Consider the following 14,844-nt stretch of genomic DNA (forward strand, 5'->3'; position numbering starts at 1 on the left):
TAACAAAGTCAATTAGGCAAACCTGAATTTTCACTTTTATCCTGTTCACAGAACATCAGTGTAAATGGAGACAGAAAGAAGAAATTGGATTGATTCTTCACTTGTGACTCATGTTAACTCGGAAGAAAATGTTAAGTGTACTATGTGAGGGCATCTGGCGAGAGGGAAGGTATCATCTCCCTTCCCCATTCTCTCCCTTTATGCACCTCTGCCCCCTGTTCTCTCCTTTTCTTGTTGCTTCTGTGTTCTGGTTGTTAGCTTTCCTGCTCCTCTACACATTGGAAACCTAAACATAATGATTTCTGATCTAAGGCTATGGAATATTTGAAATTTTAAAAAGTGAAATTGTTGAGTCTAGAACCAAACATTTAAAAATAAAGAACTCATGGTCTCCAATGTGTGCCTTTAGGAAAAATAAATAAATAAATAAAACAAAACAAACCAACCAACAAAAACAAAGCCAAACAGAAATTAGACGACTGGTTGGAGCCGTGATCGTTCTCTGCCACCCAGGAACTCCCGTATATGACTATTTCCACTGTGGCTTTGTGTTTCAGCAGATCAGGAACATATATCAAGAGCAACAATTGAAACTGCATCCTCCTTTACCTCCATAAAAATACAGCTTAATAGCATGTTAATGACTTTAAATTACCTTGTCTTTCTAGATTGCTTATTTATTTCATTTCAGATCACTATAAAGGATGTGAAGTGAATAAGAAAATAGGAACGTTTCTTTTTCCTTTCCCCCTTTCTACCGACTAGGAAGAGATCCAGTCCAGGTTTTGCCTGTGACTCGGCCTGTGAATTTCGGCTGTGCAATGTGTAGCACGTTTCTTTCTCCCCCCTCCTTTCTCCTTCCCTCTAGCCTCCAGTGTCTGTCTCCAGGATTTCTCTCTTCCTATTTCAGGAGGACTCTCACAGGCTCCTACAGCCTGTGTGAAGCTGAGGTTTCCCCCTAGATCTCGTATATCCCCAACACATACCTCCACGCACACACATCCCCAAGAACCTCGCGCTCACACTAGCGGACACACGCGCGCACACACTCGCTCTCGCTTGTCCAGCTCCCTCCGGGGAGAGCCGGCGCGCCTTCCCACCTCCGCCGCACACTCCGGCGAGCCGAGCCCGCAGCGCTCCAGGATTCTGCGGCTCGGAACTCGGATTGCAGCTCTAAGCGCCCATGGTGCTTTTTAAAACACTTCTTTTCCTTCTCTTCCTGGTTTTGATTGCACCGTTTCGCTCTGGGGGCTAGAGGAGCAAGGCAGCTGCCTTCCCAGCCAGCCCTTGTTGGCTTGCCATCCTCCATCTGGCTTATAAAAGTTTGCTGAGCGCAGTCCAGAGGGCTGCGCTGCTGGTCCCCTCGGCTGGCGGAAGGGGGTGACGCTGGGCAGCGGCGAGGAGCGCGCCGCTGCCTCTGGCGGGCTTTCGGCTTGAGGGGCAAGGTGAAGAGCGCACAGGCAGAGGGGTTGACTGAGCTGGATTTGCATGTTGCACCATGCCTTCTTGGATCGTGGCTGTGATTCTTCCCCTCTCCGGGCTGCTGCTGTCCCTCCCGGCCGGGGCGGATGTGAAGGCTCGGAGCTGCGGCGAGGTCCGCCAAGCCTACGGTGCCAAGGGATTCAGCTTGGCGGACATCCCCTTCCAGGAGATCGCAGGTAAGCGCTGGCGCGCGGCCGGGGCAGGCTGCAGCCCTCGGCTGCCGCGCGTCCCCCTGGCCGCCGGGCGCCCCCTTCCTTCCCCCTGTTGCTGACTTGGTGTTCACTTTCTGCCACGGCTCTACCGGACTCCGCGTCTCCGCGCAGGGCGGACGATGCTCCTGCGGCTTCTCCGGCGGGGGGGAAGGTGAGCGTCTCCGCCGCCTCATTGTGTGCACACGCGGGAGCACCCTCGCTCCCGCCTCCCTCTGCCCTCGCGCCCTTCTGCCCCTTCGTGGATGGCTCAGGCCCGGCAGGCCAGGGAGACCGGGTTAGTCTGCGGCGGCCGCGAGGCGCGGACAGAGAACCGAGCCGGTCGCTCACCCCGCGCTTTGGTTCGGGCAAACTTGGAAGAACTGCAACCGCAGTTTGCTCAGCGCCACAGTCTGAGTGGCGCCTTCTCCACTCCCGCCCTCGCGCCGACAGGGGCGGTGGAGAGACGCGGAGAGCTCCCCAGCCCCTCTCGCCCCTCTCCCTGTCCTCCCGGGAGGCAGAGCGCACGGCGCCCGGGCCGGACCAGGCTGGGAGGGACCCTCGCGGGGGATTGGCCTCCGGACTCCGGCGTTTCTAGGATGGTTTGAGGACTTCACGGGCTGCCTGTTTCAGGCGCGGGGCGGGCTTTCCAGTTGAGGTTCCCTGGTTGCTGTTAGCCACTCAGGGCTCGGGGACACTCCGCCACCCGGTCCGGAGCCGGCCTCGTCTGCCAGCGGGCAGCCAACTTCAGCGGGTGGCTCCGCTGGGGATTCGGGTCCGGGGGCCCCGGGTCCCCCTCCTGCCCGGCCCCTGGCACTGCTCCACCTAGAGCTTGCGAGCGCCCACCCTCTCTCCCAGCGCTAGCGTGTGTAGCACTTGGTCTCCGATAACTTAGCGAGGCAGTCTGGGTGCTTGTTTTCCGGCTCTTAGCTCCAACCGAATCCCAGCTTCTTTGGGGCTCTGTGAATGAAACGTGTCGGGGAGAGATAATCCTTTGGCTGCTAAAGAACAGAACTGAGAGAGGCCGAGGGAGGCCAGGAGATGCTGCGAGGGCGCGGGCTGCTCAAATCGGGCAGCTCAAGTCCTTAGTGACCTCAGATCGCCAAGTCAAAACGTTGAATTTCCATCAGCCTCTCTCTGCTTTTTGCCAAATAACTGGTGGATGGATGAAAAGCATTTTGCAGATATCTTAGAACATCACTTTCGATACCTTGTGAAATTGCTATTTTCTTGTGATTTTCAAGCTGTAGAAGTGAGGGTTTTTACTTACACTGAAACGAACACATTTAAATAAATTTAAGCATTGCCAAAGGGAGGGGGGGAAGAGGCACAAATTACCAAGCGCATTCTATAGAAGGAGCTTTTTCAATTCCGAGCCAGACATTCCCTCTGGTGAGTCTAAGGAAGAATCTATGGTGAATTATAACACTACTTTTCTATCCTTCTTACTTCTTCCTTCTTTTCCAGAACACCTTAATTTGTTAATCAATGAATAGAGACCGGCTGTCCCCACAGCTCCTTAAGTTTCTTAACTCTCCTTCTCCTTTGTCTACTGTTATTTCATTCCTTTTAATTAATTGATAAGGATCAGCTTCGCTTTTTGTCCCCCTCCCCAAATCTCAGAGAATTCAACTTTTTAAAAGGTTTGTAGTATGGATCACTTCTAGGAACTTTTCTCCTTTAACCTGGTCTTTTACAAACAGTACCTTTTAAGCACACAGATATTTCCCAACATGATTTCAGATAAGCTGTCTCAAAGAAGAAAATAGGTATTTTTAAATTGCTTCGGTATTTAGCGGGTAATACTCTGAGGAGAGTTCAATCCTCACCATCAGGCACATCTCTTTAATATCAAAGTGAAGATTTTCAGTGTAAAATAATTTCTGTAGCCACCATGAATGTTTGTGGAGAACATTCCCAGGGGTTCGTGTAAATTCTACGGTGGATATTTACAGAGGTTTTGGTTTTGGTTTTTGTTTTTTTGTATCCTCACCACCTTTTTGCAATTATGGTGTTTGCTTATTAGCTATAAATTTGTTAAATGTGTGCATTTTTTTTTTTAACTTACCTGCTTTCCATGACTAAGTGCCCACTGTTAACTTTGCTGTAAACCCGGCATCCTTTGATGCTGGTAGACATAATCAAGCAGCAGGTCACTACAGGGTCAGGCGCACATTTAATAGGAAAATAATGAATTGAAAGATAATTGTGTTTTTTAAGAACATACTTGTTTTTTCAAAGTCAACTTTACTTAATGCTGCCTATTGCTGTTTTAATGATCACTTAGGAAATATACCCTGTTCTTAGATGAACACACTGTGTCTCTCCTCCCTAGTTCTTGATACCGCTTACGTTTAATTATCCAGTGTAAAAGGTTATCTTATCTAATTCCTTTTTATCCTTTGCCTTGATTGGACATTTAATGATTTGCTTGAGGAATTTCATGTGTCTTCAGTCTGCCAGGGCACATAAATTTAAAAGAATTGCTCTTCAGACTTCAGCTTCATGACAACTGTTTCTAATTGAAAGATATTTGCAGGTAGCTTGTTTAGTGAAATAACTTGAGAAGTAATGAGGACATTATGTTTCATCATGACATTATCAAAGTTTCACTAGAACTCAAAACTGTGAAATAGTGTTGCCCTTTTCTATTCTAGGATAGAAAAGAAATGCAACAGATGAGGGAGTATGATAGATAATATATAAAGTTATACTTTCAGAGAATGCTTGGGAAGGAGGAGGCCTTTGAGGGGCAGTTTGCACCATCAGTCTTCACTCAGTGCTGATTTTAAAGCATCTCAAGGAGATCAGATAGACTCTATTTATCCTTGTTTGAAAAACTTCCAAAGGAGTAGACTCTTGATCCCCTGTCAGCAATCCATTCTAATATTTAGCAATTCTTGTGGTATAGAAATGTTTCCAGATCTCTAGCCAAAAGCCTTCATAATGCTCTTGCTTATTTTTTCTTGTTCTGTCTTCTGGGAGGATACTGAGCAGTGAATCATCAGGGTCTTTGTTAGGACAGTTATTCTGATCAAAGGTCAGCGTGAAACATTCTAGTCTTTCCTCATGCATCAGAATTATTACCTAATTTTCCAATCCTCCTTATCTTGGTGGCTCTAAACTTCTAAAGGAACTCTACCACCAAAAATAGCACCTGCTTAAAACTCTGGGAAATTCAGAGAATGTTGTTTCAGGCTTACCCGACCACTGTTTTATGCCTTGAGCCTTACTGGGATCATTAATTATAACACTTTGTAGTTAACAGTGACTTATTGGCCTACATGATCATGTGTTCATTGTTTATGTAATGTGACTTTATTTAACAGTCTCATATATAGCATTTATTATGTGCCCATCACCTTCTTAAAAATTATTACCTTTATACTATCGCCTTACTGAATTCTTCCAATAACTTAGTAGATACTACACATTAGCCTCATTTTATAGATGAAAAGTCTGTGCAACAGGAACTTTATTTAGCTTACCTAAGGGTGACTCAACTAGTAAGTGATGAGGCTGAAATTCAAACCTGGGCTCCTTGACTCCAAGGTCTATAGACCTAACTTGGCCCACTGCCTTACAATATTAAACATTTGCCATTCATTTTGATTGCATGCATGTAAAATCTATTATTTCCTCATTTCATATATATATATATGTACATATATATATATATACTCATATATATATACATATATATATATATATATATACATATGTATATATGCATATATATATATATATAGCCTGGTATTATTAATCACTATGTACATTATATATATCCCTTCCAGTTGTGCATGCTAAATACTTTCCTATTTTCTTCCAACGTCTCTAATTTCTCAAAATCACTTTGACTTTGGATTTTGTATCCTCAGGAATTGGCCATGCTACCGCCAATAAATAGTTCATGTATTTACACATATTCCTGATCGTTTTCTTACAAAGATATAGTAAAGCACAGAAACTAAAGTACATGTGTTGATTGTTTTCAGTATACTAGGCCTACTGAAATATTGAGTTAGTGCAACAAAGCTCATGATGGAAAGTTATTCATGGGGCTAGAAGCAAGAGTGTTTATTGCCACAGATTAGAAAAAAAATTGTAACTATTTTCAGTATTTACTTTGCAACTTTTTCTGTCCCAGGTATTTTGAGAGTTGAATTACAAGCGGGATATTAAGAAAGCACTGAACTCTTTATCTCTTTGATGTTAATTTATCAAGTATTTATTTAAAATTCTATGGATTAAAAAGATTATTGGCTTGTTTCAAAATATATAATGTTTCGTTTTCACTGACCTTTGCCCAATGACTATTTCCTTTCTTTGGAAACCTGTCTTTCTGTCTGCTCTCCCAGCAAACCAACTAATTTAATATATTTACAACTTACACAACCCTTTCTTTTTTCCGTTTCCATGGAGATATCACATTAACATAAATGGAAAACAGTGTTTGGTAACTCTTACTCTTTAAAGCCACAGTAAATATCCTAGTTTGAGATACATTGTTTAACTTCTGTTTATCTGCCTCCTTCAAAGATTTCTGATTTCTTTGCGCCCTGATTAGTTAGCTGATTTCTTTAAAAGTTTTTAGAAGAACAGCATAATGCACAAATGAGTAAGGTGAACTTCAATTGTTTAAAAGCATGATTCTACAAGTCACTAGATCTCTAAAAGAATCACATTAATTCTAGGTATCAAAGCAATCTAAAAGTTGGCTATTAGAAGTGCCACTTGTTAAACTCTTGATTTGGAAATTAATTTTAGCACGATTGTGAGTTATCTCAGCTGATTTAATTAGAGGATAATATGTCATCACTGGGAACAAGAGTTCATTTGAGTTGACTGATATACTTTTTTACATAAAATATCTTTCAACTGCATTGTATCTTAATAATAGCTTGTGAGTGGAAATGTAGGCCACTGTCAAAATTGATTTAAAATGTGCAGCATTATGTTCTTTAAGTATTATGGCATAAAGATTGCGCCATAAATTATTTAAAAAGGTACTAGTGTTCTTTTAAAATTATGCATGACGTTTATGAACACTTATAAAACACAAATTTATTGAGTAGTTTTAACTTAAAATGACATAACTTCAATCACTAGATTTGTATAGAAATATGAGTTTAGGGTAAATGTTATAATAAAATAATTGTTTTTAAAATGATTTTAATCTCTTGATTTTAACATATTGAAATGCACACAAAAATAACTTTTTAAGAACAACCATCCCCCCACCCTTCATATTATCTTCAGATAATTTGAAGAAGTAATCTTTCAAATTACTTCTAGCAAAGCCAGTAAGGTGATTTAGAGTTATCTTGCCAATATAAACAGCTACTTAACATTCTTTTAAACGTGGTGTTTGTATTCCTTTACAGACTAAATTCTTCTATGTTAAATTCTTGAGCTGGTACATAAGTTGACTTTAAATATTTTCATAGATTTCTCCAGTATTATTCAGTTTTCAATGATTTATGTGATACAGTTTGAAAGTACTATTGACTCCCTGGGATCATATATTTGTAATAAAGGGTTTCATAGTGGTGAGATTTGGGTAAATATTTTAAAATTCTAATAATCCTGGATGAAAATATCTAAGAATTTTTAATAACCTTGGATAATATTTTTTAAATGAATGTGCCAGTAGTAACAAAAAAATAGAAATTTGATTTCACATTTTCACATTATCCAGGTTATTGGATATTTTAATAACGCATTCTCTCTTTCTTCTAGGCATGTTTTTCTTCATGCAGTGAGTATTTATTGTGTACCTACTATAGGTCAGTCATTGTCCCAGGTTCTGGGTGTAGAGCCCCAGGGAATTTAAATCCAGCAGGGAAGCAGAAATTAAGGACACCATTCAGAATTAATTAGTTGGGAAGGAGATAAATGCATAGCCGTAAGGGCACCTGACACTGTGAAAGCATTTTCTAGGAGCATTTGATGAAATCAGAGGGTCTCAGAAATGCTTCCTGAGGCAGAATAATGGGATCTGAAGCAATGGGTGCCCTTCAGTAACGAATCGGGAGTGTGGAAGGTGCACACATTTCCTGTGTGGTGAGAATACCCTGCAAACATCAGGAGAGTTCCGGTCCCTGGGGCGAATGGTCAGTGAGTGGGGAGAAGGGTGTGGGAGAGACCGGAGAAGAGAGCCTAAAGGCCAGGTTAATGACTTACCTAGATATAAAGAATCCAAAGATAACCCCGGCATCTTGGCTCTAAGTTGTTCCTTTTTTTTTGCAGCAGGCCTGGACCTTTAGTTCAAAAGCTCGTTAGTGCTACAGTCAACTTTTTACATATCCAGTTGTTTCAATTATAGCACAAAGAAGCAGGGTTTTAACCATTTGGAGCATGTTTGCCTTGTGCACACTGTAAAACTGTACCTGTCTGCTAGCCATATGTAAAACAACCCTGGGATGATCAAAGACTCCAAGCTGCTAAGGGACCCTTAGCGGCTCTCTGACCCCGAGTCTGTCTGCCATGTTGCTGATGACATTGCCTAGATCATAATGCCCTTCTCCCCTGGAGTTCCTTGACCTCTAGTCCTTGTGGGTGGTGGCCCCTTTGTTAGCCCTGCAAGGTCTCCTGCTGCGAGGGACTTCCCTTCACATGCAACCTAAGTGTCTTCCAAATAAAGCTCACTGTGTGCCACCTGGGGGTCAGGTCTTTCTCCCTTACCCCCATCAGCCCTGACATCCCTTGAACTAACTACAGTAACTTTGGCCTTTAGCCTGACTCCCTTAAGAAGCTGTTGAAGTGTTTTAATCAGGATTGGATATAGTTTTGAAATATTACATTGATTGCTCTGTAAAGGATTGAGGGGACAAAAACAGATACAGGAAAAGGAGGAGAGGCCAGCTAGGACTAGAATGGTGACCATGGAAATAGGAAGGATTTAAGAAATATTTAGTAGGTGAAATGGATCAGTCAAAATAACTTATTTAGCATCTACTATATGACTGGCAATAAGGACTGAGTTGTGTGTTTGTGTATGTGTGTGTGTGAGAGAGACAGACACACACACACACATACACACACACAGAGAGAGAGAGAGAGAGAGAATTAAGAGAGAAGTAAGTGTCCCAGAAATGTTAATTGAATTACCATGGCAATATAAATACTTTAGCATAGTTTATGTGTGCTTTTTAATGGAGACAAAACTCAGTATCATTAAACCAGCAAAAGACTATTAACCATATCAGTGTCACTGAGAAAAAGAGATTTCTCAAATAAGATCAGATGAATTGTTCACTCTCAAAAGTGCAGAAATACTAAAATTCATGTAATCAGCTACATCCACTATGAAATTTAAGTCACGGTACTTTGTGCTGTGTCAGTGAAAGAAAACTTAATTTTTTTTTTTTTTACCCTAGTGGAGGATTAATCAAATTGTACCATCATTTCCATCAGTAATGATATTTGGTACTTAAGTCACTGCCACAGCATTGTTTTGATCTCAGTACCAAGTATTATTACTGATGGTAATAATGAGAGGCTAAAGCTCAAAGGAGGAGGCAACATTTAATTGGAGCCTTGAAGGATGGGTAGCATTTGACAAAGGGCTAAAAAAGAAGGGGGCAGTTAAGGTGGAGTCAACTATGAGAGCAAAACAGGGTGTGTGGAGAAGAACATAGAAAGGAATCTGATATTGAATAGATAGGGTGGGATTGGATTTCTGGAGTGTCTTCAAAACTCTAGGCTTTCTATGGCAGAAAGTAGGTCATCATCTCAATTTCTTGGCAGAGAGGTGACATGGTGAAAGTATTGTTTTGGATTAGGCAAGCAGTATCACAGGATGGATTAGAGAGGAGGTCATTAAAGGCCCCAGGGGGAGGGAAGAAGGACAGCTAGGAGACACTTATATTTTAGAGGCTTAGGCAAGAGATTGCCAAGGTCTCAGAGGAGGATAGAGGAGTGAAAAAGGGGTGAATGAGGTCACGAGAGAAGGAAGAAACAAGATTCAAAGGGAAAATTTTAAGAAATTAAAAACTTCACTCTGCTACTTAGAAATTCCAATAAAAGAGTTTAGAGGATGAGCTGTTGAAACTCTCGACTCAAGTAGTCTGTCAGTTAAGATACTTTTGGCAGCAGGTCACAGAAATTTCTGACTCAACTGGCTTACACAGCCAGGGAAAGCCGTTATTTCATATAACAAGAAGTCCCAGTGCGGAGCTCTTGCAGGAGTGAGAAAGCTGGAAGCCTGCAGTATCAACAGGGTGCCGGGTTCTCTCTGTCTTTTGGCTCTTAGATCCTTGTTCCACCACATCACCTCCAAATAAAAACAAGATGATGGCTAGAGTACCAGGAGCTAAAGCCCAGGCGCACAGAAAGAAATGATTTCTTCCCACATGTCTCTTCCTTGATGTTGAAGACCACTCTCCACAGCCCCCCCGCCCTTCTCATTCCAGAATTGCTTCCTATGCCTAATACCTGGAAGGGAAGGCGAAAGGATACAGTGCTTCAGCTGGACCCTCAGATGGGAGCAGATGGTCATAGCATGGCTTGGCTAATCTTCATTATCTTTTTTTTGTTGTTGTTACTCTATTTATTTCAATAGCTTTAGGTTGTTGGTTATGTGGATGAATTATATAGTAGCGCAGTCTGAACTTTTAGTGTGCCTATCACCCAAATAGTGTTCATTGTACCCAAAAGCAAATTCTTCATCCCTCACCGTCTTCCCACCCTCCCTACTTCTTAGTCTCCTGTGTCTATTACACCAGGGATCCCCAATGCCCAGGCCATGGACTGGTCAGTGCCTGGCCTGTTCCAGACTGGGCCACACAGCAGGAGGTAACTGGCAGGTAAGTGAGCATTACTGCCTGATCTCTGCCTCCTGTCAGACGAGAAGCAGCATTAGCTTCTCATAGGAGCATGAACTCTGTCTTGAACTGCACATGTGAGGGATGTACTTTGTATGCTCCTTATGAGAGTCTAATGCCTGATGGCTTGAGGTGGAACAATTTCATCCCCAAATCATCTCTATCAATGCATGGAAAAATTGTCTTTTTTGAAACCAGTCCCTGGTGCCAAAAAGATTGGGGGATTGCTGCATTGGGGACCACTCTGTGTGCCCCTGTGTACCCATACTTAGCTCCCACTTATTACTGAAAGCATGTGGTATTTGGTTTTCTGTTCCTGAGTCACTTTGTTTAGGATAATGGCCTCCAGTTCCGTCCAAGTGGTTGTAAAAGACATGATATCATTCTTTTTTATGGATGAGTAGTATTCCATAGTGTATATATTCCAGATTCTCTCTATCCACTTGTTTCATGGAAACTTAGAATTCCCTGTTTGCAATTGTGAATTGTGCTGGGATAAACATATGAGTGCAGGTGTATTTTTGATAAAATGTCTATTTTCCTTTGAGTAGATAAACCCAATAGTGGGATTGCTGGGTTGAATGGTAGATCTACTTTTAGTTCTTTGAGAAATTTCCATGCCGTTTTCCATAGAAGTTGTGCTAATTTACATTCCCACTGCAGTATATAAGCATTCTCTCCTCACCACATCCACATCAACATCTATTGTTTTTTCACTTTTAAAATAATGGCCATTCTGACTAGGGTAAGGTGGTGTCTCACTGTAGTTTAAATTTTCATTTCCATGGTAATTAGTAATGTTAAGCAATTTTTCATGTTTTTGCCCATTCGCGTGTCTTTTTTTGAAAAATGTCTCTGCATGTCATTTACCCACTTTTTAATGGGATTATTCATTTTATTCTTGCTGATTTGTTTGAGATCCTGGTAGATTCTCAATATTAGTCCTTTGTCAGATGCATAGTTTACACATATTTTATCCAATTCTTTAGGTTGTCTGTTTACTCCTTTGATTATTTCCTTTGCTATGCAGAAGCTTGCTAGATTAAGTCCAACTTATATTTTTGTTTTTATTTCATTTGCTTTTGGAGTCTTAGTCATAAATTATTTGCCTATGCCAATGTCCAGAAAAGTTTTTCGTCGGTTTCATTCTAGAGTTTTTATGGTTTTTGGTCTTACAGTTTCTTTAATCCATCTTGTTCTTTTTTTCATATGGTGAGAGACAGGGGTCTACTTTTATTCTTGTGCATGTGGCTAGACAGTTTTCTCAGGAACATTTATTGAATAGAGTGTCCTTTCCCCAGTATATGTTTTTGTCTGCTTTGTCAAAGATTAGTTTGTAGATATTAGACTTTATTTCTTCATTCTCTGTTTGGTCCTGTTGGTCAATGTGTCTGTTTTTTACACTATTACCATGCTATTTGAGCTGCTATAGCGTTGTAGCATAATTTGAAGTTGGGTAATGTGATGCCTTTAGCTCTATTCTTTTTGCTTAGGATTGCTTTGGCTACTTGGGCTCTTTGTTGTTCTATTTGAAATTTGGGATTGCTTTTTCTAACTCTGTGAAAAAATGATAATGGTATATTGATAGAAATTGCATTGAATCTGTAGAATGCTTTTGGCACTACGGTCATTTTCACAATATTGATTCTTCTAATCCAGAAGCATGGGATATTTTCCCATTTGTTTGTGTGATCTACAATTTGTTTTCTCAGTGTTTTGTAGTTCTCCTTGTACAGTTCTTTCACCACCTTGGTTAAATGTATTCCTTATACTTTAAAATAAAAATTTTATTGTTTGGAAGCTATTGTAAATGGGGTGGAATTCTTGATTTGATTCTAAGCTTGGTCATTATTGGTGTATATCAGTGCTACTGATTTACATGGGTTGGCTTTGTCACCTGAGGTATTACTGAATTCATTTATCAAATCCAGTAGTCTTTTGGAGGAGTCTTTAGGGTATTTTAGGTACAGTAACACATCATTGGCAAACAGGCATAGTTTGATTTCCTCTTTTCCAATTGGAACGCCTTTTATTTCTTTTGTTTGCATAATTGCTCTGTCTACGACTTCCAATATAAAAGTAGTGAAAATGGGCATCCTTGTCTGGTTCCACTTTTTAAGGGAAATGTTCTTAAGGGGGAATGCTTTCAATGTTTCCCCCTTCAGTATGATATTAACTGTGGGTTTGTCATATATGAAGTATGTTCCTTCTGTGCCTAGTGTCTTGAGGGTTTTTATCATGAAGTCATGCTAAATTTTATTAAATACTTTTTCTTCATCTACTGATATTATCATATAGCTTTTGTTATTAATTATATTTATGTGGTGAGTTACATTTGTTGACTTGGATATGCTGACCTATCCTTCCATCCCTGAAATAAAGGTCACTTGATCCTGGTGAATTCTCCTTTTGTTGTGCTGTAGGATTTGGTTTGCTAGTGTTTTGTTGAAGATTTTTGCATCTATATTCATCAGAGATCTGGTCTACAGTTTTCTTTTTTTGCTGTGTCTTTCCTGACTTCGGTGTCATGGTCATACTGGCTTCATAGGATGAGTTAGGGAGGATTTCCTCCTTCTCAGTCTTTTGAAATAGTTTTAGTAGGATTGGTGTCACTTCTTCTTTTAGTGCCTGGTAACATTGAGCATGAATCTAGCTGGTCCTGGGCTTCATTTTGTTGAAATATTGTTTTAATTACTGATTTTACCTCATTACTTGTTATTTGACTGTTCAGGATTTCTATTTCTTTCTGATTAAAGCCTGGGGAAATTTATTCATTTCCTCTAGATTTTCTAGTTTGTGTGCTTAGAGATGTACATAGAACATCAGATTTATGAAAATGGAGACATTACAACTGATATCACAGAAATACAGAAGATTATCTGAGATCATTTTTTTATATTTCTGTGGTATCTGTTGTAATGTCTCCATTTTTATTTCAGGTTGAGCTTATTTGAAACGTCTCTATTGTTTTCTTGGTTAATCTAGCTAGTGATTTATCAATTTTATCTTTTCAAAGAACCAACTTTTCATTTTATTGACTTTTTTTTTTTTCATTTTTGTTTAGTTCTGCTCTGATCTTCATTATTTCTTTTCTGCTACCTTTAGGTTTGCTTTGTTATTTTTCTAGCTCCTTGAGGTGTGACATTGGTTGTCAGTTTGTGATCCTTTTGTCCTTTTTGATGTAGACATTTAGTGCTGTAAGCTTTCCTCTTAGTACTATTTTTACAGTGTCCCAGAGATTTTGATAACTTGCGTCAATGTCATCATTCATTTTGAAAAAAAATTTCTCAATTTTCATCTTGATTTTCTATTTGACCTAAAAATCATTCAGGAGCAGATCATTTAATTTCCTTGTATTTGTATAGTTTTGGGAGTCCCCTTGGAATTGATTGTTAGGTTTATTCTGCTGTAGTCTGAGAAGATGCCTGATATGATTTTGATTTTTAAAAATTTATTGGAACTTGTTTTGTGGCCTATTGTGTGGTCTATCTTGGAAAATATACCATGTGCTACAACAAGAATGTATATTCTCCAGTTTGATGTAGAATGTTCTGTAAATGTCTGTTAGGTCCACCTGTCCTAGAATCCAGTTTATGGCAGGTGTTTCTTTGTTGACTTTCTTCTGCCTCAGTGATCTAGCTAGTGTTGTGTTGAATTCCTGCACTATGATTTGATTGTATTGCTGTGTTTCTCTTCCTTATATCTAGAGCTTTTTTTTTTTTTTTTTTTTTTTTCTGGACATGGAGTGTTGCTTTGTCTCCCAGGCCAGAGTGCAGTGGCGTGATCTTGCTCACTACAACCTCAGCCTCACGGGTTCAAGTGATTCTTTTGCTTCAGCCTCCTGAGCAGCTGGGATTACAGGCCCGCGCCACCATGTCTGGCTAACTTTTTGTATTTTTAGTAGAGATGGGGTTTCACCGTGTTAGCCAGGATGGTCTGATCACCTGACCTCGTGATCCGCCTGCCTCAGCCTCCCAAAGTGCTGGAATTACAGCCGTGAGCCACAGCACCCAGTGCTTAGATCTGGTAGTATTTGTCGTACAAATCTAGAAGTTCTGGTGTTAGGTGTATGTTTATTTAAGATGGTTATCTCTTCTTGTTGACTTGACCAACTATTATAATAACCTTCTCTGTCTTTTTATTATTTATTTATTTATTTACTTTTGTTGATTTAAAGTCTGTTTTACCTGGTATAAGAATGGCTAGGCTGCTCACTTTTGGTTTCCATTTGTGTGGAATATTTTGTTCCACCTTTTTACCTTGAGTCTATAAGAATCTTTACAAGTGAAGTGGTTCTCTTGAAGGCAACAGATATTTAGACTGTACTTTTAAAAATTCATTCCACTAAT

General features: G+C 40.3%; 1 protein-coding gene across 2 annotated transcripts in view; it reads left to right on the plus strand.

The window, feature by feature from the left end:
• Positions 1–603: 603 nt before the first annotated feature.
• GPC6 (glypican 6) overlaps positions 604–14,844 on the plus strand; it is a 1,185,705-nt gene continuing 1,171,464 nt past the window's right edge. Inside the window, exon 1 of one of the 2 annotated variants that reach the window (XM_037743890.1) lies at positions 604–1,658. In XM_037743890.1, coding sequence (XP_037599818.1) covers positions 1,499–1,658 — 160 coding nt within the window. In that variant the 5' untranslated portion in view covers positions 604–1,498. The remainder of the gene's footprint in view (positions 1,659–14,844) is intronic. The other variant, XM_017543582.2, reaches the window with a different exon arrangement.

Source organism: Cebus imitator, unplaced genomic scaffold, assembly GCF_001604975.1.
Source record: "Cebus imitator isolate Cc_AM_T3 unplaced genomic scaffold, Cebus_imitator-1.0 Scaffold158, whole genome shotgun sequence".
Lineage (NCBI taxonomy): Eukaryota > Metazoa > Chordata > Mammalia > Primates > Cebidae > Cebus > Cebus imitator.